The following is a 27,108-nucleotide window of genomic DNA, read 5'->3' as shown; positions in this document are numbered from 1 at the left end:
ACTCCAACATAATGAATTTTGGCCTGCAAAATAAGGTAAGCCTTCACGCTTTTTGCATAGTACCAATGTTTCTCGCATACACACACACACGAAAGAACATAATAACTCATCCTGATAATGCTCGATGTACATATATCTTAGCTTTTTTAGTATTTTTATTATTCTTCTAATATACATTTTTGTGAACTAGTACATATAAATACTGACGCTTTACTTTGTGTGTTTATCTTTATTAATACAGTATAACAGGGAACCATCTTACCTAAGGGATTAGCTCCTTTAAAAACTTGTTTCAAATCCTTTTTCCTCATCGGAGGTAATGACAGAATGTAGTTCCGGGCCTGTAAAACCAAAATAAAATTAATCATATCCTTAAAAGCTTAACCTTTCTGAAAGGGTTTACGTGCTACATTAAAGTGAAAACAGAAAAGAAACGATTGAGGTATTTACGCAGGCAATAAGCAGATAAGACCAGTTAAATAAGATTAATCTATCGAAATTAAAACTTCTCTTTACTACCACAAACAATGATTCACTTGTAAGTTTATATCTGTGATTTTTCTTTCTTAGACTTTTCCCTCTCAATAAATTTCGTCATACCAATATAACGATTAGAGAACTGAAATTCACTAAGCCTAAGTACTGTATATTAGAATATGTCTAAGAGAAAACTCAAGCACTATTAAATTATGGTGCACTTCCAGTTAATACAGATAATTAAAATTAGTGACAATTTAAGTGTACGAAACTGAAAATCTTGACCCTGCAACCGTTTGAGTTTTCACGAGTTATCTACATCTCGACTCAACCATTTGAATAAAAGTTAAACAATTTATGTAAACGAATTCACTTTTATTTTATTTTCTAATATATAACTACGCTTTTCAGTGAATTCAAAACATAATCTACGTCTCAAAGATCGAACGAAAGTACATTGGTAATACTTTCCTATTATGATATACTTACTCTTAACAAGAAAGGAGAAAAGAAAAACAAGCCTTAAATGGCTTCAAATTCTACACTGAACTTTATAGCATCTGGATTTTCATTACATAGTTTACGAATTAAAGACACAGTTCTATTAAAAAACTAAAGAACTTATTATTATTTTCGTATGTTTATTCATTAAATACCTAATTCTATCTGCTGCACTGTTAATCAGTAAGGAAGTAGGGTAACCAACTGACTAATCACGATCGTATTACAGAGTTCAATGCTCATTGAAAAGAAACAAAGATAACTGCGATGATAATATCGGTTTAACATTGAACACTTTGTTGAACTGGCAATTAAAGTGAGCTTTAAGTACCGCTAATCATCAACAGGTGGCAGCACATTTTCCCTACCTTTTCAATGAAGGGGCAATATTCAAAATAATTCAACCGAATTTAAGAGATCAATATTGCAATGTCTATTAGGTAGAGACAGTAACAGTCCGGGATTTATCCCTTCATCGAATTTATTTTATAAGCATATTACAAAATGTCTTTGCATGTACAAAGAGAATTACATAAGTCTTTAAGTCTTTCCTTATTACAAGTGAGATGAAGGAAGGAAATATGTAGTGACTTCAGAATACGGTACTTAACCTCCTTAGCTCACGGCAGCGTCCAGAGGTTCAGGTTGTAGTTGGGAATTCCCTTAGCTCATGGTAGCCTCCAGGGATTTGGGCAAGGTAATACTCCTTCGTCCAGAGGCGACCTCAGGAGCACGTGTAGGTTAAGCGATCAGTGGTCAACTGATACTTCTTTCCTCTCCAGGTCCATTTTTATAGGTGATTGCTAGATGGCTCGTTCCTCCTCGGGTCCCGTTGTGCTGGCTTCGTGTCTTCCTGGTTACTTCATGTGTATCGTCTGCTGTACCAATGATTGTAAACAACAGCACGTGTTATGGATAACATGTGCTCACACTGAATGGTAGGCATCTTTACACCGTTTTTTTTTTTTTTTTTTTTTTTTTTTTTGAGAGTGTTTTGATTATTGGAAACACGTTACTGAATAATAAAACTAAGTCCACATTACAATGAATAGAACAAAATTATTTGAAGAACTCAAAAATTATAATCTGATTAATGATTCAGTTTGTTTTGGGGCTAAGTTTAAATACTGACCTCTTGGAATTCCTTGAATTACTTTGACCTCTTAATATAAAATACCTTGGAAAGATATGGCTACGAGGGAAGGCTGGAAAGTTTATGAAATCACCAAAGAGAAATTTACCTGGAAGAACCATTTTAATATACTATTCAACATATTCTCCCCGAAACTTAATATACTTTTCACAACAATGTTGCAACATTTCTAATCCTTGCAAATAGAAGGTCTTGCCCTGCTGTGCAAACCAGCCCTCCACCTCCGCAATGAGTGCCTCATCGAATGGAAAATGTTTGCCTATGAGATGTTTTTTGAGATGTGGGAAGAGGTGATACTCGAAGGGGGCCAGATTAGGTGAGCAGGTTGGGTGAGCCCAGATCCGACAACAATTGCATGGTTTGATGAGTCTTGTGGGAGGGTATATTGTCCTGGAGAAACTTAACACCACTGCTCACTTTTCTCCGACTTTTTTTTTTTTTTTTCAGCTCCTTCAGCTCAATTAAATAGTTGGAATAAACCCCAGCATTGATAGTTTCATCCTTTTTAAGATATTTGATAAGGATGACACCATCCTTATCCCAAAATACCGATGCAAGCACCTTCCCAGTAGATCTTTGGCTTCGGAACTTCTTCGCTCGAGGAGACCCACTGTGGCGCCACTCCATGGATTGCTGTTTAGTCTCTGAATCATAGTAGTGCAGCCATGTTTCATCTTCTGTCACCAGACTGCGCAAGAACTCATCAGGGTTTTGAAACTTTCGCAAAATTTCTTGTGACATCTGCACCCGTGTTCTCTTCTGGTCAACGTTCAAATATTTTGGGATCCATTTATCACTGACCTTTCGCATGTTCCGATATTCTGCTATTATGACACCCACACGCTCACGCGATATCCCCACACATGCAGCAATGTTTTTGATCGATATGCGCCTATCCTCCATGATCATGTCATGCACTTTGTCGATGTTTTCCGTGGTCACTACACTTGAAGACCTGCCTGAGCGGGGTTCATTTTCAGCTTCACGATGACCAGTCTTAAAACGCCTTACCCACTTCGCTACTGTTGTATATCCAGGAGCGTGTTCCCGCAAAGTATCCTGCAAAGTTTTATGAATTTCCATAGAGGATCTGTCTTGCAGGACAAAAAAACTTATGACAATGCGAAACTCATTCTTCCCGAATTCCCTTAGATCCTCCGCCGTATCTTCTTACATAATCTGTAACAAAGGAAATAACAATGATAAAATGATCATATACGGGATGAGAGGTTCACAATATATGACCTTTCTAATGACTACAATATGTTTTTATTTATTCTGTGTTTATTTTTATTTCTTCTTGGTGATTTCATGAATTTTCCTGCTCCACCCCCTCGTAACATGCTGCCATCTATTGTGTTTAATCGAGCCTTTACACTCACCGTAATTCATAAACACGTTGACAGAGAATGAATTAAAGAGTTGGTGTAAGTGAGATTCGCGTCATTTTACTTCTTTCAAAAGAACAATGAAAAAGAATTAGGTACCATCAATCTAAAACTTAGAAAATATCATGGAACAAAGTAAGTGATTGATGTAAACTGCAAGAAACACATTCGAATAATAAACTAACGTTGGAATTCCTTCTGACACTTGATGATTCGAGCATCGGCGATTCTTATTAAAAGTGAAAATATATCAGTGTGTGAATAACTCTAATATGTGAACTTCAAACCATTTAAGAGTTACAGACTGCATAAGTTTCCTTAAGCTATAAAAAAATTATTTTTAAGATTCATTTGTAAATTATATATACATGTGTAGATAGGTCCTTCCTCACTTTTCCACACAATTCCCATTGAGATTCCGACATTTGTTTCACCGTTGCACCAATTTGTTCACTCTTTGCAAAAAAATTAGGGCTCTAGCAATTAGCACTTTCCTCACATTCCGCTTCACTTCATCACCAGTTGACACGAGACCAGGTCGCTTATGTCGAACCTGAACTCTTCTTCCGGGAAACACAATTCAACATAAGCGACCTGGTCTCTTCTTCTTGAGATAGCGCCCACCTCCCACTCAGCACGCAAACAAGACACAAAATTGAAGAATTAGAGTGGGGACGGCTGCTCTACCCTCTTTACAGCCTCAATTTAGAGCCGAATTATTTTCATGTTTTTCCGGTGTTAAAGTGAAGGTTTCAAAACAGATGAAGAAGTAAACCGGAATATGAGAAGAGTACTAAATAGTCGGAGCCTTGATTTTTTGCTAAGGGTTTGGGCAAATTGGTGCAATAGCGAGACAAATGCCCGAATCTCAATGGAGATTACGTGGAGACGCGAGGAAGGACCCACCTACACATATATGTATAATTTACAAATATATCTAAAAAATAAATATTTTACAGCTCAGGGAAACATATATTGAACGACTCACGTATTTAGATATTTTTAGTCCTTATTACGATGTTTCAGTCTGTCAGTCACACTAATTCTTACTAGTTCACAGCCAAGCTAATAGCTGACGCCAAGAGATGTCGCTGGCACGCAGGCAAGCCAAAGTCTTGGAGCAGAAGAACTAGTATATTTGAAGAGAAAACTGTGTCCCTTCTTTAGGCCCATAACTCGCACAAGGTATATCTTCATTTCTTCGTTACACCGTAGTCTTCAAAATGTTCTTTTTATTATTATTATTATTATTATTATTATTATTATTATTATTATTATTATTATTATTTCACAACTGGCCAACAAAGCTTTTCTTTATCTATTTAAGGAAGAAATGAAGACATCAACTTGTGTGTATTGTAGGCTTGAAGAAAGGGAGATGAATTTAGCTTGCAATACGCCACTGATGCTTCAATCATCCGCTTTTATAAGGAATACCAATGTTAGTTTATTATTTCTAAGATGTTTACCGCTGCACAACATTACTCCTCAACTGTAAATTTTAGGATTCAGGGAACTTATCAGTATCCCTAGGATTATCACTTCCACAATACAATGTGAGCTAAACAGACCTAAACTACTTCACGGAAAGTGCACTACAAACTATCGATATGTGGAAGAGTTAGGCGTCTAAAATAATAATAATAAAAAAAAAGTTATGAAATCATTTTCGTGTCAAATAACTGTGAATTTTTTTTTATTTTTCAAATTGGGAACCGTGTTCAAAAATAAGACGCCCTTTCTGGATATATAATTCAGGAAATACTGAATGATATAAACCTGAGTATCAATCGGATTGCTGTTCTATCTACGCCAGTTGATAACTGGTCGCTTTCCTAAAGGGATCACATATATTCCCACCTACAGGCAGTACATTGACTCATTAATCTGAATTTACATCCTTCATCAGCAGCGTGGCTATACAGGGCAACACCTACAGTTTACCGAAATCAGGACCTCGTGCACCACAAGCCACTAGAACAGCGAGGAAGGTTACAAAGCTATAGAAATTTCTTCCTCACTACTATCAAATCTAGAAAGAAACTTAGCAGTAAACTATGTTGGTGAAACAAGCAACAAAAGCCTCTGATCGGCCATATGGTGCAGTTCATTGCGTAATGCGTAGTCGACGCAATCACTCTGTTTTCTTGGCCCAGAGCCGAGCCATTTTGATATTTCTTTAACCACGTAACATCCAATATAACGATGATCTGTCAGCGTCGTCAAATTACAGAATATTGCACTTAAATATTGACTATTAAAACGTTCCAAATATTATCGACTAGAGCACTTTTAAGTTTCTTTTAAACAAAATATACTTATCAATAACTAGAGGCACCACAATTCTTTTTAAATGACTATTATGTAATATACAATACAATAAAAAGGCATCAATATTGTTCTTTTCAGTCGATTTTCACGTCTTTGTTAATGGTCAGCTTTATAAGTAATATAAAATGCATACTGTATATACATAAATTAATATTTCGTAATCTAAGCTTGTCGAGTAAATGCAAAGTTATCGATCAGTATTAAATAGATTTATTGAATTATGAATTATGTACATCACATACAATAGAAAGACAGAAATATGAAGATTGAAATGTAGAATATTTTACACGATTTTCAGAAGGCATATTATATATATATATATATATATATATATATATATATATATATATATATATATATATATATATATATATATATATATATTATTTAAACACTGTTCAATTTGATTCTTTGTCCAGGAAGCTTCAATAGAATTAGGTACACTACTTGAAAGAGGGGAAAAAGAAAAAAAAAAAAAAAACTTCAAATTGTTATTTCATAGAATATATCAAATATAAACATGTTTGCTTTAGTTTTCTTGGAAACACGAGTTTTGCAACTTTAATAGAGGTAATAGTAACTGTTTATTTTTAGCGTGTATTTTTTGTTTCTTTTTTAACTTAACTTTCCACAATTATACACTAAGGCTAAGGAAAACGATGATAAGATGAATAATAATGGTGGAATGAAGAAAGTGGAGAAAACTGGAGAACCGCCAGAAAACTCACGCACACGGTGTTTGTCTACTACAAAGCGCACTTGGCACGAGCATTGAATAAAATTATAACCTGCACCTCAGTAAAAAATATGTGTAAGTGTTCTCATTATCGACTGCTGTTTTGTATTTCAATATACGGTGTGGCCTAAAAGTAGATATACACCAGTGCATTGATCAAGTATAACATTCTAGTTTATGGGTTTATTTGCTTCGGCTCTTCCGAGCTTAAGATGCAAGTAAAAAGACATTAAGAACAAATGATAAAGAAACTAAGTCTACCTGATGGATAACAATACGGAATAATATAAAATATAATGAGCTGATCAGTACGGTACTGTATACCTACTTTTGGGTCACAATGTATAATATGTACGAAGCTTGACGTATGCTGAATGCAGGACGAACTCTTAAATGAAAACACGTCACGACGAATAAATCCCATGGCTTTCAGTGTTTATTACGGTCACTGACATCTGTTGGGGACCCTGGAAAGCGCAGTCCAGTTTGCATACGAACACCAGTTATGTGTCAAGTGTGCTGACATTAAGGTGTGGAATTGAAGTGCGTCAAACATTAGAAATGGAGGCCGGCACAGAACAGTCAGTTTTTTTTCTTTTTCTTCTAATAAGCGAATTGGAGGACACGAAATTCATCGTCACATGGGATGATCTGTATTGTGAACACAATATGTCACGTTCACGTGTGATGGAATGTCATAAGAGATTCCGAGCGGAACATGTGTCTGTGCAAGACTATGTTCGTTCAGGACAGGTTAATCGTGCCTTTACTACTGATGTTTGTGATTTGGTTAGGAAATCCGTCAACATTCTCCCTACAGTCCAAGGTTCTCCTCAAGTACTTTCCACATTTTTGAAGAGCTGAAAAGAGATATCAATGGACATCCGTTTGCATCGGACGATGTGTGTGACTAGGTTAAGATGTGGGGTCTCTCAGCAAACTCTCACGCTTAAGGATGGGGTTGACTGTCTTATTTCCTAATGAGATCAATATATTAACAGATGTGGGCATTAGTTTTAAGGTTTACTGGTACTTTTTGGCGTCTGACTGGTTTTCATATCGCTGCTCCTTATATTAGGAGGTATGACACGTAGCCCTTCACCGTAGCGATTTCATGTTTCCAGAGATAGTTATAAAATGTGTTTGAACTTGAATTAACTAACTAACTGTATGGTACCCGAAGAATTCAATACCGCATTCACAAAAGCTCTTCATTGACTTCTGTCTTTAGCCATCTGGATCCAGTTTCTACTTAGAATTCCTATTTCTGCAAGATCCATCTTCATTCTCTTCTCCCATTTGCGCGTAGGTCTTCCTATTGGTCTTTTTCCGATTGGATTCCCAGTTAAAATTTTGAATTAAATAATATTAGGACTGAAGTCTCTAAATATTATTGTAAGTTTAAAAGGAAATAAGAACTTTGAAAAAAGTTTTCAAATGGATACTAGCTTCCTTACAGGCGTTAAAAAAAGTTACGCCAAAAGGTGAAACAAACTGAAGTAATGTTACCACTATTAAATACTAGGGACGTTCAATATATAAGTCTGTCTAAGCTGTAAAAGAATTATTTTTAAGATACATTTGTAAACTATAAATACATGTGTAGGTGGGTCCTTCATCACTTCTCCACATAATCCTCATTGAGATTTAGGCATTTGTCCCACCGCTGCTCCAATTTGTCCAAACCCTTTGCAAAGAAAAATTAGGGCTCTGGCTATTTGGGCTAGAACATTGGCAAGGTGGAAGAACTTGCTCAAGAAAGCCGTCGAACTATGCGGAGTTACAGAAAGGTTGAACATTTCTGTTGGAACAGCTCATCACATCATTCACGAGAAACTACAATACCGCAAAGTGGCGTTAATCGACAAATGAGAATGGGTTGCAGTCTTGTAAGTTTAATACGATACCAGCAAGATGGCAATGCATTACTCATGCGCACTGCGACAGGGGATGAGATATTTGTCATTCATTATATTTCCGATGGTTTCGGAACAGATGAAGAAGTGAAGCGAAATGTGAGAAGAAAGCTAAATAGACAGGGTTTGGAAAAATTGATACAACAGTGGACAAATGCCTGAATCTCAATGGGGATTATATAGAGAAGTGAGGAAGGATCCACCTACACACGTATGTATAGTTTACAAATGTATCTTTTTTTTTTTTTTTTTTTTTTTTTTTTTTTTTTTTTTTTGTTAGTGAAAGTTATATATTGAACGACCCACGTAAAGAACCCTTGTGTTTATTGTACGTAATGAACAATAACACGCCTTCTTGAAAACCGTGGAATACTCGTACATTGTTTATATTCCCTTTCATTTAAAATAAGAAACTCATTCGGTCGCGAAATGCTAAAGCAAAAGCATAAATGTGTTACTCTACCTCCTCGCTTGTTATTTTGGCTAGTGTCTCCTCGCTAGGAGTGCCACACAGTACTAATATGCGAGTTAGTTGGTCAATGTCTGTAAACAATAAGGTTAAGGATATCCACACAAACACAAAAAAATAATTATGATATTAATAAACATGCAGTGCAATATTATATAAATAATGTGCAAAAATGGCATTCTTGGAACACCAAAGTTACACTCTTACGAAGTTAATTAAATATTTTTTTTATACCATGCCTGGAGAAACAATAACCTACTAGTCAAGACCAAAAATTCAGAAAGTAACACCAATGTCCAATTTATGAAATATCCAGAGAGGAGGACGTTTTTCTATTTGCAGAAAAATCGACTAATATGGCATTTCAGAAACACGATTATAGAAAAATTAAAAAAAAAAAAAAAAGACAAATTTCAACCATCTTTCGCTACAAATCAAATACTGACTACACCAACCTAAGTTCCATAACTGATGAGAAATCACATTTTGACAATCCCGAAGCAATATTATGGAACATTTTACGCTTATCGAAAACTTCATCAGATTATGTGTGACACAGCTGCAAAGAGACTGTTTCTTCAAACATATTAATTACAAATTTAAAGGGGAGGATGTTTTGTATATCATAATTAATACATGTAACATTCAAAAGTGCATATTTAAAATCAACACAACGTTAACTGAAAGTCTGGTCTTGACTAGCAAGATAAGTTAAAAAATCTTAACAAAAATCTACTTCCAAGCTAATCAAATGGCAAATATTTACACTGTATTTTAAAGTTTAAATAAATCCAAATTACATCAATAGAAGCAAAGATTTACGAAGAAAATGAATAATACATAATAAGTTCCAAGCTTAATTATTAAAGCAGTCGCTGAAAAAAGACACAGTATATTAAACTGGACTGGAGTGATTGAAATGTCAATAGATGGTGAATTTTCAGGTGCTGAAAAGATTAAATTACTACCATCTACCAAACCAAATTCCTCTATCTCTGCACTCACACATTTTTGCCTTATTTTGACAAAGCTTGGCGCAAAGACTAATTCCCCAGAAAAGAAAAAAAAAGTTGCTATAATCGAAATACGGTACAGGTGCAAACGTTTTAAAGGAGGGTGAACCATTGGAAGGACAGAAGAAGAAAGGAAATATCTAAGCAACAGCAAATAGTTTTCTTAAGAAAATGTTTACAAGAAAACACGACATCGAAAGGGTCGAGTATAGTATAAAACGGAGCAAGATATGGAACTATTGTTAAAAGAAAATAGACAAAAAAAAAAAAAAAAAAAAAAAAACTTCCAAGGGATTTACTTACAAGAAGAAGTTCAAGGAAGTGAAAGAGTAACAAAGAAAAGAAATTTAAGATACACTATCGGCGTATGTGAGAAAAAAAAAAAAGAGAATGTGTCTGATAATGTAATGCCGACATACGTAACACAGATTAGCAGTGAAAAGTACATCTACTTGCTCTGGACAGATTTTACTTTTCTTTAAGTCAGACTGCACATAAATCTTAATTTAAATCATCATCAATTGTAAATTATCTGTTGCACTATGAGAGACCTGGGAGCGTATCTGGCAATTATGTAAAAAATATTCTGATGTATCATTATGACTTCTTGAACCAGTTCCCCTGGTTGAAAGATATCACTCCATTCTTTAACATCAAGCATTTTAATCACAACAATCCAATTACATGTACGGATAGATACAGAGATTAAGCTGGAGTTTTCAACCCTTTGGAAGTTGTGCTGAATTCAGAAAATTCCTTCAATTTTTTATAATATTGTTTGGCAGGATTTACTTTTATTTGCTTTAACTAGCTAAAACACAACTTATCTAACATTATCTAAAATGAATAAACAATTTAGCGAATTACTTTTTTAAAAGAAAGGAAAAACCCCAGCTTAGACTCTGTTTAATAAAAATGTGAATGATTTGAACAGTCAGCATGCTATAAAACAAGTGAACATTTATTCAAAATAGAATGTGCATGATTTAATCTGATAACTTAAATAATTGTTTTGAACATTTACTTTTCTCAGCTTTACCTCTAAATAAAAGATCTTTTTAAGTAAATTAAAATCAAACTGTCAATGAATCAAATTATACCTATCTACACATATAAAGTTAATATCGGCAATTTACTTTTTAATTTGAATTCATAGGTTACTGCATTTAGCTCTCCCGCCTGCGCCAAGTGTCATCCTTAATACCTTTCTACGATCTTACGTACCACAACAATCAGATTTAAAGAAAAGACGGCCAGGGCTTACACACGCGATGTAAGTCCAAAATCTGCCTACTTAAACTGAGGAGAATCTTACAAATCCTCAGTCAGGGTAGTCAACTGTAAAAATTAAGTCCGAAATATTTTCATCCAGACGAAATTTCCGCTACAGTCTACACGCATAACTCTCTAATAACAAAATAAAAATTGAACTATCATCTAATACAATAAAAAGATAAATAACACGTCCCATATATTATTACTTCCAATAGCAAAAGAAAAACAAATAATTTCTTGTTTACTTTTATTTGAAGGTTCTTTTTCCTTTGTAACATAATGTATAACATACAGCAAATTATCTAATTAGGTAAAAGACTATTGCATATACAATTATTTTCGTACAAGTTGATTGGCTGCATTAGAATATAGCGCCTTTCGACACTGAGGATATGAGACATAGACCTGACCCCTCGTGGCATAACAGAGAACTTTATGCCAACTCTAAGTACTTCCATATCCACTGTATAAGAAGAAATAGCTATTTTTATTAAACACCCCTTCTATAATGAAATAAATGAAATATACAAATAAAAGTATTTGAATAAAAGTGCAATTCGTAAATACAAGGTATGACAATAAAGTTACACAGACTTATCCTGATACTCTCACACTACTAATGACAAAAAATTGTTTATAGTGGAAGATCAATTCTATGCTATTATTCTTTTGTAGTATATGTGAATGTCCTGCAAAGAAGAGCACTACAGCTTTAATCTCAAATGATAAACAATTTTTCGTCATAAGCCATTACAGATTATCAGATTCAGTCCTGGACCTTTATCATCAAACTTTGTATCCTAATTATAAAAGAAATACACGATCTTTATTTCTTGCGCAAGCATATACAAAATACATATATAGATATAATAACCATCATAATAATAAAAATACAGGAAAATACTACACAATAATAAAAAGAAAAGTCATAAATATATAGGGAACAGACTAGAACCTATGAAAATTAAACTCAGTATTTGTACAGTTCGAAGAAAGATAAGGTGGAAAATGCATTCACATTACACAGAATAAAAAAGGAGGTACAATTTACAGTTTTCATGCAGAATTACCTCTTCGCTACACAGTCTGTCTAGTAATTCCCCTTCAGGTTTTCCTAACATCGCCATAATCCTTATAAGTTGATCGACAGCTGAACAAATGTATGTAAAGGAACAAATCATTTTTTCTCTATACGTGGATATCGTCGATTTTCACTTCTAAATCAAGCATTAAACTCATATTATTCTCTTAGTTGTCTATATTTCTTTAATAGATTCTAAATGAGGAATATCCATTTTTTAATGCTTTACTAAAAAATATCTCAAATGAACGATGAAAAAGAAAACTTATTAAGTTACCTTAAACTTTGTACACATTGCTGGCCCATATAAGATGATACACCCACTAGATAATCCAGTTGATGAAACAGAAGCAGGGTGGGAAAAAAATCATGATTTATTTTTATTTAAATCGATTTTTTTTTATTTAAATCGATTTTTTTGATTTAAATCAAATCTTTCTCCTCGTATAATACAAGTCGCGAACTGAAGAAAAAGCATTAGGAATTAGTATTAAATGTAATTATGCCATTTAAGTGAAAGTATTGGGGTTGAATTTTGAATTATCCCCAATCGTTAACCGATATCAATCCCAAACAATATTTCTTAACCCTTTTAAATTATGGCTCTTTTTAAAGGTAAATTATAGACTTTCAGTCAAGCAGCTACAGAATCATCCCTATTTATCCTAGGATAATGGTACATATATCACTCTCTTTAGAATAGAATAGCTTTTGAAACGTTAACATTCACATTTCCCTATCATGTCCGTGAAGTTGGAAATTTTGAGTAATCGGCATTTTTTTCTTTTTTTTAAATTTTGATCCCCTCTGGATTCCACTGTGTTAACGCACAAATCTCAAAATCAACTGGGAAATACTAAGGTGAGTACCGGTACTAAATGTATGTACAAAATTTCAAGCTTCTATCTTGAGTAGTAAGAGTGAGGAAACTATTGAGCTAAGAACATTCCCACAATGTCCCAGATGACCCGGATGTAATATAAAAATTTCCTCAGACATCCCTATTTATCCTAGGATCATGATTTGTACATTATTCTCTTCAGAATAAAACAAATTTTCAAACGGTGCCCTTCAAATGTCTCCATCATGTATCTGGGGCGGGTAAATCACGAAAAAAGGAATTTTCTGTTAAAAATATCTTTAAAAAAAATGACCTCTATGGACCCCTTCCCCTGTTTTAAGGCAGAGATTTGAAACAAATCTTAAAAATACTGAGGGGTGCACTGAGTAAATGTGCAAAATTTCAATCTTAGGTGCAAAAGTAAGCCCGCAAAAAATAATATTCCCCAAATACCTCAGATTCCTGTACAAAACAGGATCTCAGGTAACAGTTTCCTTAGACATCCCTATTTACCTTAGGAACATAGTGCGTACATAATTTTCTTCAGAATAGAACAGCCTTTCAAACGGTACCATTCATATGTCTCCATCTGAGGCGGGAAAATCACGAAAAAAGCTATTTTTTGTTAAAAATATCCTTTTTTTAAACATTTTTGCCCCTCTGGACCCCACTGTTTCCACGCAGAGATCTGAAAACATCTGAAAATTATTAAGGAGTGCACTGAACGAGTGTGCAAACTTTCAGTCTTCTGAATGCAAAATGTAACCCGCCAAAAAATAATAATACGCATAACAAGAGATATATTTTTAACTTTATGACGTCATCACACACTATGCCCCAACGCAGAAAGGCGTGAAAGCATATGTAACGTGTTCTAAAATGCCTCCAGTCTTGAAGAAAACGAAGTAAAAAGCCTTACTGGTACTTTTTTAATCTAATAATGAAGATTCTACCCTATCACCTAAAAATAGGTGATATAATTTAAAAGGTTAAGCATTAAGGAAAAAGTACAGCAACGTTTATCAAAATGACACTTTTTTTTTCACAAAAGTTACTGATATTTCTCAAGGGCCTATTTTTAAAAACTCAGAACTAGTTTGCGGCATGGAATACATAAATTTCGCCTAAAGTTATAAAATTAACAAAAAACAATTTTGAGAGGAGTTAGGACTCCTCTAAATACGCCCTATTATCTGGGTACAAACAAAGAGACACGCACAAAAAAGAATTTTCGTCTTAAATGTCGATGGTGATTTCCCCGTTGGAATAGTTAACGATTTTAAAACCTAAACCCAATGTTACGAAAAGAAGAAAGCAGGATTGCTCCGTTACCTGTCAAAACGGGATTTTCCCTAATCATCCTCTGCATGACACTTGTTTTCATACTATACTGTACATTTGAGTCTCATTGTATTATGATTATTAACTTCCATAATCGAAATAACAGAACAGAAACAGGATTTTACTTATTTTCACTTTAAATTAATTTATTTCGGAATTCGATTTAAATCAACTATTTTTATTTAAAAAATCAAGTGATTTAAATCTTGATTTAAATCAATCCACCCTGAACAGAAGTATTATGAAATTTAAAATGGTACGTGGTTTTGGATTCAACTACTTCATTTTGTGATATTCTACCCTTCTTCACATTGCAGCACAATAAGTACCAAGTAGAAAGACTACAAGCTACGAAATGAATCGAAGTACAGATCTTTTATTCTTTGATTATCTTCACAGTATTTATGACTATCATGCTTTACACGAAACTTTCGTTGTATGACGTTGTAATTCATATACATTAGTTCGTATTTCTATATTGCACAGAATGAAGTGCAATATAGAATGATGAAATTAACTCTTGCTAGTTCGAGAAATTTTAAACAAGCGATACACCACTGGAAACTCAACTACCTAAATATTGATCACAATCATTTTCAGATGAGCTTCTGAAGTAGACCGTAAAAGTGACCTTTGCAATATGCCTCTACCAAAAGCGAGAGCACTACTTAATTGTGGCCCAGTCCCAGATAGCAATAGGCAGGACAAAACTAATGGATCCTCACATGACCTGACTCTGATGAAGAAAGAAAGTCGGCTCGTTTCATACACTTTCCTCATGCTGAAACAGTGCTTCTGCACATACGTAGTTTGCAGATGGAATTATTCATGTTTTTCTCAAAGAGGTGAAACAATGAATTCAGATCGTTATTATGCATAACTAAATGAAATCAATGAACAAATTTCAACAAAAAACAGCTAGTATGGGCGAATGATATGGTACTCCTGTTTTGCATAGCAAAACTTCTTCTTATGTGTTACAATTCAGTTGAGAGTGCTCCTCCTTGCTCTTCATATTTGCCACACTAGTTATATCACTTTTTTCTTTACATGAGACCACTCTCTATCAAATAGGCATTTCCAAACGAAAAATTTGTCATTCAAGGAATAAGTTGTTATGCACCACAACCAGAACAGTTTCTTCAATTCCATATTCGCACATTAACAAAAAGTTGGCATTTGATTATTGTCTATAACCCAATGGCTAAATAAGCACTATTTTTATTACTGGTGAACACACACATGTTGGCTACTTACAGTGTGTTTGAAAAAGAACTCCCTAGTTTTAATGTGTCCTAGAATCTGTACAAAGTGACACACACTATTCTAGTTTGTGGTGTTCGATTCATCAACTCTCCAAGTTTGGCTCACCTGCAATTGGCAGGACTGCTTGACCTGTGCTGTTTTCTTCCTCTGTTTCCTGAGTTCAGTCCAGGCAGGCGTGCAGTGCAGAGCAACTCAACAACAATGTGTACTCCGCAACAGAAAGCGCAGTGTGTTACTTGGCTTGTGAAAACTGAGTCAGTTATGACAGTGCAACGTAATTTTAGACGTCAATATGGTGGTGAACCACATACAGCAAAAACTATCCGTCATTGGCTAAAGTCTTTCAAGGAAACCGGCAGTGTTTTAAAAGCTAAATCACCAGGTAGACCGAGAACTTCTCAAGATGTTGTTGAACAGATCCGTGTTTCTTGTGTTCGGAGCCCGAAGAAGTCATTGGCCAGACGTAGTTTACAATTAAGAGTGCCTAAAGGTACTGTGTATGATGTTGTGCGTAAAAGACTTAAGTTGCGCACCTACAAATTGCAACTGCTACATGGAATTAAACCTACTGATAAAATCGAAAGGTATGAGTTTGCTGGTGGCTTTCTACACAGAATTGATGATGATGTCAATTTTTTAAAAAAGATTCTCTTTTCTGATGAGGCTACATTTCATATCAGTGGAACAGTTAATCGTCTTAACTGCAGAATTTGGGGGGAAGAGCATCCACATGAAGTTATTCAGCATTAACGTGACTCTCCCAAACTTAATGTCTGGTGCGGTTAGATGGAAGATCGTATGATTGATCCTTTCATTTTTTGTAGAAAAAACAATAAACGGGGACGTTTATTACGACATGCTGACAGAATACGTCTTTCCCCACTTGGACGATATTGAGGCGGAAATGGGGCTTGTGTTTTTCCAACAAGACGGCGCCCTCATCTCATTACAGCAACCATGTGCGTGCGGCTCTTGACACTCACTTTCCAGGAAGGTGGATAGGCAGGGTTGGCCCAATACCTTGGCCACCACGAAGCCCAGACCTAACCCCCACTGGACTTTTTCTTGGGGCCACATAAAAAATGTGTACAGTGAAAAATTCAGAGACATCAATCTTTTACGAGAAAGAATCGTCGCGGCGGTTGGGACAGTTACACCTGAAATGTGAATACGTGGCGAGAAGTGGAATATCGTCTCGACGTGCGCAGGGCCACAAATGGATCCCACGTTGAAGTCTACCAACATTAAACGAAACTTGAAGGAATTCTCTTTCATGATATGTACTCATTGATGTAAATTTTCATTCATTTCCCAATTAAATTTATACTTAAAACTAGAGAGTTATTTTTCAAACACCCTGTACTTCAAACCCACTAACCCTTACTAGCACTGTAAACATAAATAATTACACACGATGACTTATCTGCAGGTTTTGCTAACTCCCACTTAGTACATGCATGACGTTCGAAATCACTTGTGTACCAAGCTGTAACATGTGCTAGAGGACAGGCTTCTTTCCCCCTATACCCTTAAAAAAGTTAATATAATCTTAAAAAAAGAAAAAACGCGAAATTAAGAGGTAACTTTGAAAATAAGATTATTCTCTTATTACCTACTAAAAGTGCGATATGAAATTATAGGCGAAATAAATACTTCACAAAATAAGTAAATTGAGTGTTCCTTTTAGTTGGTGAGTATTTGGAAATAAAGCATTAAAAGTTACCGTAAGTTTCGAAGCGTTCGTCGTTAAGCCTCGGAAAACTACCTACTACCTTTCTCAGTTGTAGTGACGTATTCTTTTAACCATAAGAAAAAGTTTTCTCTTAAATAAAAATGTGTTTTTAAGTTATAACTGTTTTATAAGGAATAACATAAAGCAGGTAACGAACTACATATATAACAATGATACAAAACAGAAAAGAAGAATGCATGCGAGGAAAGAAGTCACCGCAATCATTCCCATTTAAAAATTTCACCACAGTCACCAGAAAAGATTCCACAGACGGTTAACTGAATGACATGCATTGTGTTCAGATATTGATACTTAATAGCCTTACTAGTATATCTGTGCACTAAATTTGTATATCTTTAAATGATAAAATTAAAAAGAAACAAATTAAGAATAAAGGCACAAAATATAATTTTTTTAAAAAAAATAACACTATTTTAAAACAGTGCCACTAAAAATACAGTTTGGTCAATCAGAATTTTACACCTTCACCAAATTTATTCGTATAATGAAAATAAAACTGGCAACTACTTCATTCCCGACCAATTCACATTCATTCGTAATTTAGAAAGCATCTAGACTCACCAATCGTGTGTCGCAACCAAATTAATCGAAAAAAAATCTATACAAGGAGTTTCAATATACAGCTGTGTATTCATTTTACTAATATATTTTAAAAAGTACAGGAAAAAAAAAAGATAAAGAAAAAAATACTTACAGATTCACTAGATATCTTTTGGATGAAATCTTCCTTAGGAGTGCCCAAAACTTCCATTATGAGATTTAACTGGTGGATATCTAATTGTTTGCTAAGGGGAAAAAATAATCATGCAGGATACATAAATAAATAAATAAAGCTTTAGCCAATAACGAAACCAGGAAGAAAACGCCATGCATAGCAGTTTTAACAAAAAGAGTTACGGAAATAATGCACAAGAAGCAAGACATTACCACTTCAAGCAAATAGATTAGAAAGTGCACATAAATTTATACAGTGTGTTCCGTGTTATACTCACCTTGCAGATAGCTTCTTCATATCAAGATAAGAAACCACAGGCGGACACTTTGTGAAAAAGCATTGACAATTTTGAAAACATGAACAAATTATATGAATATAATATTCGTTTCAACAACGATCCGAGACTGGAGAAAGCTTCTAGCACAATTAATCCGCAAGTACTGAGATAGTGCTGAGTATTCCATCATTTCAAAACTAGGGCCTTTGACATGCAGAAGAAGCGGAAATCTGGGAGCTTTCATGTAACTCTACGAAAGTCAAAACCTTATTATCATCATTATTATTATTATTTAAACGCGATCTGTCAATCCGAAACCTTTTGTTAAAGAAAAAAATCAAGGAGCGAAAATGCATGTATTTTTCTACACACATAACCCCCTGCTACAGTAATACATATATCGCAGGTTTAACTAATGCCTGAAATTCTTCGACATAGAAAGATTTAGCAATACGTCCGAACCACTCTCGGACAGCCTGCTTCACTTTATCACTATGGAAATATTTTGTCACACACGATGAGATCTAGGAAATACTGGCCTTCCTCGTCATAGCGGTTCTTCAATTCAATGCTTTTCAGTTCAACTCTTTTGTGCCAGTAAAAAGCGGAAAGCTGTTCTGAAACTTAGTACGCACTTACTTTTCAGAAAAGCAAATGGCCATGAATTATTGTATTTACTGTTCTAAACGAAAAATTACATACCTGTGCAAATTCACGACAAGTAATGGCAACTTTCAATAATAAGATGTTCAACGAACAGAATGTTCCAAGAATGATTACTGTGAGTTGGGATCTACCAAGATTGGGATCGTCAATGACAGACATATGGCCATCTTTAAAGCACTTGCATCATTCAAATGTCTTACTGAAGCTAAGTGTCGTATTGAAATTTCAGCTTGTTTTATGGACTCGTTCACTAAAAACTTCATCACGACGCAGTTTTGTGTACACGTTTACACCGTTGTCCGCCCTCTTGAATAACCATCTCCACACTAATGCGTGAAGTGAGTACCGCCTACGAGTACCAGGTCACAGTGTCAGTTCCTACTGCATGAACTACCTACAACTTGGGATTCAATTTTAAAACTGCAACAAAAGAAGTCTCGGATTGACTTGAACGACTCTACCATACCAGTGTAAAATGAAACTATTTTACCTTAGAGTTGTGTCTTCTTTCCCTATTCGGACTCAAATTTGCACTCCCAATATTTCATTCCTAGAGATTCGTGCGAACTTCTTAGAAATACTGTTTCAAATAGCCGGCACTTTACTTTAATTCATCTTCCTTCTTAAAATACCTTAAATCCATATCCAAACTATGAAAAACACTGACATTATTTGTTCAAACTCCATTAATGAAATGCGCTTGTCATTTAATACCTAATGTAGTTTCACTGTTGTTAGGTATCACTTTTTTGCTGATGTGTAGAATTCTCGGCACGAATCACGAAATTGTCGAATAATTACACACACTAATATGCTAAGAAACTCCGATATAACATAGCTTGTAGATTAATAACTAATTGTCCCTGATACCATCATACGTACTATTACTTAATTTTAATTGATACTCATATTACAATTATTATTATTATTCACATCTTAAAAAAAAAATGTTGTTATATATGAAATTTCGACGCACTATTATTTTATAACTTTATAACATAATCCCATACTTTATCAGGAATGTTCTTATCCGAATTTAATTTAGGTCCGTTAGTTTTCTTATGAAAAATGATTCGTAGCCTAGTCTTTCAATATATGACGATATACGATGAAATTTATTTCAGGGACTTCAAATTACATAAGAATAAATTTAACATTAAAATTTGTACAAGAATCCATAAAATTAGACTAAATTTACTGAAAAGTCGAAATTTCGGGACAGTTTGCCTTACAGGAGCTCCCCCCCCCCTTCCCTGTCTATGCATAATATTCACTTCCTGAGTGGTATGCTTTGAAACTGATAAACGCTTCGATACATTAGAAAGAGCTCTATCCTCTTCTTTTGCCTCTCTTGTACCTTATTTAATTCTACTGTCAACGTTCCCTTTCGTCATGACACGGAGAAGTTCGTAGAAATTCGCGAATGAAATATTGGAAGTACAAATGAGTTTGAATAGATCAAAAACATGCAATTTTACGGTAAAATACTTTAATTTTACTCTATGAACGTCAGTTCATATATAACAATGTAAATTATGTAACATAAGACTGTAACAACTACGCAGGTGGTTAATTGTTCTTTTATTTATTTTCCTGTCGTGGAAAACAACTTTAATCAATACTTCTACTTAAGATTATAACCAGCGTCGTATAGAGTGTGCGGACGACTGAGTGCATACATATTTCTAGAAATCCTGTTGTTCAGCGACTAATTCAGTTATTACATTCTCGCACATGAATGGTACGTAGTTACTTTTATTACTACTTAACACAATCTCTACTCGCTCGTTACAAAATTACTTTCTGTTCTCTGAACTGACTTTTTTTCTTTTTTAACGTCTTTTGTTTCCTCTCTTTTCTAGTTCTGTTTGTAGATGAAGAAATACCTGACTACATCGGTAAATAGTTATTTTTTATCCAAGCCTAAGAAGCCTATTTCGAGATTACGATAAACGTGCTTTTTTTTTCACAATTGCGAATTGCGCAAGGGTTAACTAATTATACATATTTCAACATAATGGTGATCATGGCGATGAATCTACTCATGACTCGATAAAGTGCATATAGTGGTTGAGAAATTACTTTTTTCATTTCTCCTGAGATACAGGATTTCTGCTTTCGCCACAAAAAAGAAGATGTATTGAAAAGTTCCCGGCTTTGCCACCCCGTCCTTCTGTCCACATAGAACCTTGAGTGTAAGTTCGAAGTTTACGAGTAGTATTTAGTATGTAATTGTGCAAACATAGATTTCTTGTAATTACTGAAACTGCTTTTTTATTTATTTATTTACTAGCTGAAATACCATATTTTACGGACCATAAGACGCATCTTATTTTTTAAGCATTCTTTTAAACCGTAACATTTTTACCATTTTCATTATTAGATTGCAAAGCCAGACTAAAAAAAAAAAAATTCTTAGTTTATAAAACCGAAATGACCTTTAAAATCCCTGAAAATCGTCATCTGAACTTTCATCTTTCAACTGGCAGGGCGGGAGGGAGGCAGTGTTAACAAGCTTGTGAAACTCCGCAACTCATGTTCGTCGCATCAGTGCACTGCTTCTGCCAGTCGAATCCAATGTTGTCAGATAGTGATAGGTTTTCCGCGGCATCGAATATATGGCCATTTTTTAAGACTGGCGGAAATTTTAAATCAAACACTGAGTATTTTTTATATTAATTTCGGGTATAAGACGTGCCTGAATTTTGGAGGCAATTTTTTCGAAGAAAAAAGTGCGTCTTATAGTCCGTAAAATACGGTACCTGTTCTTCATACGGGAAGAATAATGTTTATGCGAAATCTCTGAAAATCAAGGAATGTGTGAAATATATAACGAGGAGGAATGCCGGCTCAGGCCAGCTGACATGCCCATTCATCGCACGAGAATATTAAGATTAATGCAAGAGAATTAAGATCTGAAACGTATGCAACCTGAATGACACGAAAATGTTGGGTTGCCTATATCATATGCACTATGGTTCACTGTAGATATTCGTACTTATAAATTTAGCCCCAACCCCCTAGAGTCAAAAATCGAAAAAAAACTGGTTTGTACGCGATTAGATCTGGTGAAGACTTAGCTGTGTACGAAATTTGGTGCCTTTAGGTGATTTGTTTCTATGCGAAAATCTGATTGCAAAACATACGTATACATTTTTTTATATTCTTTCAGGCTTCCGGTAGTGATGTTGGAGACTCAAGCAAGTTTCACAATATTGGAGCGTCGGACCGGCATGAAGTTTTTGTTTCTCCAGGGAGTCTGCAAAGGATATTTACACCAAGATGTGACAAATATTAGAAAGGAAGGATGTCTTTCCTACAGCATTATCAAAACCTGGATAGCTTTTTCAAATTGGTCATTTTAGGTTGAAGATAAGCTTGCAATGAGCGTCCTTCCTCTACCATTCGATGATATTCATAAACTGATACTTGACGAAGTCGAATATCAGCCAAAATATAGCCGAACATCTCAGAAATGAATGCTAAATTTATTACCTGGGATTCGAACCCGGGTGTCCCACGCCAAAGGCGCGTACGCTAACCACTTAGCCACGAATGACTTCAGCAGTATATTGAACATGTGCTGAACAGTGATCACGAGAACAAAATGGATGCTGAAATGTCTGAACAGTGATCACGAGAAGGAACGAGCTGAAGAACATTCAAGGCATCTTTAGACCGTTTTGGGACTAGTGATCGATTTTTCTTCTTGTTTTTGTTTTTTGTTGCTTGCTTTATTAATGACTGACAAGAAAACCTGGTATCATCCCTACGATTCTGAGACCAAGGAGAAATCTAGGGAATAGTATCACTCCTGGTCTCGGGTCCAAAGAAGTTCCACACCCTCACAAACCAGCAAAGAAGGTGATAGCTTCAATTTTTACTCTGTTTGTGGAGTATTAGTTCGGAACTCTACAACTACCGATCAGTATTATGCTAACCTATTGAACCAGCTGCGTGAGACAAAGACAAAACACATCGGAAAGTTTAAACGGATTCTCATTTTGCAGACTTGTTCAACTCACACGTCCCACGTTATGCCTGCGAAACTAAACATTCTGAGATTCCAGTTGGCTCATTCGCCTATTCACCTGATGTGGCTTCTCCTGACTAAATATATTGTTCCCAAACTTGAAGAAACACCTCAAGGAATATCATTTTCAGGACACTCCCGACGTCCAACGAATTGCGATGCCTTGGTTCCAACGAAATTATTTTATTTACAAGGTTTAGAAAAGCATCAACATAGCTGTACCAAATGCATCAGTCTGTAACCGACCGTTTAACGGCTGTTTACATTCTGTTTAGGTTGGCTCCCGTATTGTAATGTTTACCGGTTGTTTATGTTGTGTTAAAGTTGGTTCTTGTGTTGTAATACTGCACCCTAGTGCTTTCAAAGATTTGTTCTAATGTTAATTTGTTTCCGTTGCCAATAAAATAAATGGCACAAATGTGATTAATTTTATATAAGATACGCAAAACACACCAATAATCTTACTCCGAAAATTTCAAAGTGTTTATCTACAACTGTGTCGCGTTACCGTAATAATTTCACTCTTGTTGTATGTTGGTCTTAAGAAACCCCGAGCTTAGTATGCATTTAAATTAAATTTATACTTTTACTTTACCTGATAAAAGTATTTTCCCTCAGCTTCGGAATGTATGATTTAAATACAGTTGCTGTTGTTATGTAGTTGTGTTGCTACACGTCGTTCATTTGTTAATCATTCTGGCGTTCATTTGTTACTCATTCTGGCTATCACTACCAGAGGGCGTTTGAATCGTTATACGGGTATCTAGACTGCAAATGGCGATTTTCTCACACAGCGGGAACGGTGGTTACCATAGCAATAGTAAATAGTTCCAAGAAGTGACTAGGTGAGTTTTAAAATTTTATTACATGATTAGTTCCAATAATCAGGAGATGTCATTTAATAGGTAAACCAACTGCTTATTTGACTAGGGTTTTGTATAGTAACAGAAGGAATATAAATTTGTTTTTGTTCGTAGTCGACTATGCAATATTAAAACCGCTATTATTAAGGTCTGGTGACGCGAGTAAGATGACGCAGTGAAACGCCGTTTTACAGTGTATAAAGACGATGGCTTAGGTCGGCTCCTCAAAACTTAGAAATTTCGTAACCAAAAGTATAAAATTTTGGAAGTCAACCTAGTATAAATTGTTAATTGGGATAACCTGAGTTATTTCGGAAGAAAGAAAACACTGAGGAGTCTGACCGAAGTAAAATTCATCAAAACAAGTTTTGGCTAAAAGCCATCGAGTATTACTTCCGCCATTACGAGTGATATAAAGTAATGGGCAGGAAGTATAGTGGTTGAAGTTCATTTCGTCGGTTAATAGAACCAATGTCCCATATTTAATAGGACGTGGGACTAATACCCGAGGAGATCAGTTTCGACGTGTAAATAAACAGGTTTGACAGTCTAGTCTATCCTGTGAAGCCAGAGATCCAGGTGACAAGGACCGAGAGGACTATTTTGTAGGAACCTCCACTAACTTGGTAATATCCATCCATTTTATTTTGTTTTCTTCTTGTCTCGATTATAAACAGAATCACGAATTTACCAAATGGAGTGCTTCGAAATAAACATGTGTAGTTAAAACGAAGGGCGTTACGCGTTTAGACAGCTCATCACGTTTTTCCACTCATAAAAAGATGTTATAAGCATATGTGATCAACTTGATAAATTTGATGTGTTTGATACGTATAATTGGAAAATTGTTGGTGAACTTTACTTTGAGCGCACCACTTGATATTAATGTGTCTCTAATATTTTCCCTGTGGGATATTTCTTTTAATTGTTAGATTGAGTAAGATTTTCACTCTAAGATGTCATTTTGAACGTGTGCCCCATTAAATAATGTGTGTCCCATAATATACATCTACCTTGATTGTTAGGTTAGGAAAATCTGATTGTGTGCTTACTGTTAAATCATGTCCTTTTGTTTTGTCTCATGATATATTTTGGAAATATATATTTCAATTGCTTGCTTAGGTTAGGTAAATTGAACTTGTGTGCTTACTGTTAAATAATGTACTTTTGTGTGGTCTCGCGATATATTTTGGAAATACATATTTCAATTGCTTGCTTAGGTTAGGTAAATTGAACTTGTGCGCTTACTGCTAAATAATGTCCTTTTGTGTGGTCTCGCGATATATTTTGGAAATACCTATTTCAATTGCTTGCTTAGGTTAGGTAAATTGAACTTGTGTGTTCACTGTTAAATAATGTCCTTTTGTTTTGTCCCGCGATATATTTTGGAAAATATGTATTTTAATTGCGTAGGTTAGGGCTTTATATAGGTTAGGAAATTATATTCTGAACGTGATTTCGTCTATATAACTTGTATTTTAAAGGTTAAAGGGTTTTTGGTAAGTTAGGAAATTTTAGTAAATGTGCCGCTTTCCATTGATGTCGTCTCATGATATGCGAGTGCATACTCGGTCTGTGCAGATTCAGCTAACCTCAAAGTTGTAGGTTTTTTTTTTTTAAATTATTATTATTATTATTATTATTATTATTATTATTATTATTATTATTATTATTATTATTATTATTATTATTATTATATTATTCGAATATGCTTTCGTGCAAGACTCTGTTTTGGGCACATATTTAGTTTAAAGGTGCCATTAACGCGTTATGAGATTTAGTACATATTTGCCTCATCGGAAGTTAATATAGCTGACTAATGTTCGACTTTATTCATAAACATATACTTACTTACGGTTATTCAATTTGTCGTTCTTAAACACAATTTGAACTTTGTCATGTGTCCATTGCTCTTGAGAATTAATGACATTATACTGTGAAGTTAAAAGTGATAATAATGTTGATAATGACGTTCTAATCTCATAAGATATGTAAACCCTGTCGTAGAGAAGTAGAAGTAGAACATTTTTTTTTTTCATTTGTAAATATCTCATCTCATTAATAGTAGATTTTTTTTTTTGTAGATGTATTATGTCCGGTTGATATATGCTACTTACTTGTCTTAAAGTACAATGAGAATGTAATAGCAGTCATGTAGGGCTTATGTTGTCGCCTCATTTAAATTAATGACAGGGTTATAAATAATGAACGTCTACTTAGTAATAATAATGTCATTTTGTGAGATGAGTAACTAGAGCGTATGGACCGTTAGTTCTTGAGTGATCACGAACTGAATATGTATCATGAAAGATATTGAAATTTGAGAATTCATACAATGTTTATATTGAGTCAATGTAATAATATAATATCGTAAGTGGTTTAAACGTACTGCGATGTAGGCAAATACTTAACAAACGTTATTCTGTTTCTCCTGATACTTGTTACAATGTAACTGTTGACTGATTGGCACAAATAAACAATCACGATAAAATTTGATTTTATAATTTCGAATACTGCTCATAGAGTTAAGCATATACAAGTCTGATCTTATTATTTTTTTTTTCTTCATTCAATTTAAGTGAACGACGTTGAGTCTTCTTTCATTTCGATTAGCCACTAAACAAGAATCTGAAATCTTTTGATAAATTTGTTGCGCATGTTTGAATTGATTTTTTTTTTTTCCCAATGCCCTAAAGTGGTGTTGTTATAATTGGCGATACCAATCCAGGATTTGCCTGATATGTATTCATTTCTTTATGACCGTAAAATTCGTTTGTTTTAAGTCTTAGGGGAGGATACGTTAAATAACTAATTTCATTTCCACGAAACTTTTAGCACCCAACTAATTTCATTTCCACGAACCACGAACCTTTTAGCACCCCTTCGTACATTCAAAAGTTTAGGAGACACCAATGGAAAGAATTCAGAAACATGAGTCTCTCATTTAGCGCGCTCTTCTTTTATTCATTTCTGTGTTTAACGTCCCATGTTATGCTCCGAAGCTAAGGGAGAC

General features: G+C 34.7%; 1 protein-coding gene across 3 annotated transcripts in view; it reads right to left on the bottom strand.

Annotated features, from left to right (window-relative positions):
• The window catches only part of LOC145673427 (mitogen-activated protein kinase p38b-like), a 95,363-nt gene that overhangs the window by 22,130 nt on the left and 46,125 nt on the right, over nt 1-27,108 (bottom strand). For 2 of the 3 annotated variants that reach the window (XR_014128768.1, XM_081743122.1), the window contains exons 7-8: nt 18,236-18,315; nt 263-341 (exon numbers count right to left, since the gene is read on the bottom strand). Coding sequence is in view for 2 of the 3 variants with exons in the window: in XM_081743122.1 (XP_081599248.1) it covers nt 263-341; nt 18,236-18,315 (159 nt within the window). In the remaining variant the exon portion in view is untranslated. Of the gene's footprint in view, nt 1-262; nt 342-8,965; nt 9,046-18,235; nt 18,316-27,108 lie in introns of all 3 variants that reach the window. The other variant, XM_081743123.1, reaches the window with a different exon arrangement.

This window comes from Thermobia domestica, chromosome 16 (genome assembly GCF_964235325.1).
Source record: "Thermobia domestica chromosome 16, izTheDome1.hap1.1, whole genome shotgun sequence".
Lineage (NCBI taxonomy): Eukaryota > Metazoa > Arthropoda > Insecta > Zygentoma > Lepismatidae > Thermobia > Thermobia domestica.
Note: the sequence above shows the minus strand (reverse complement) of the source record. Positions and strands in the feature narration are given on the sequence as shown.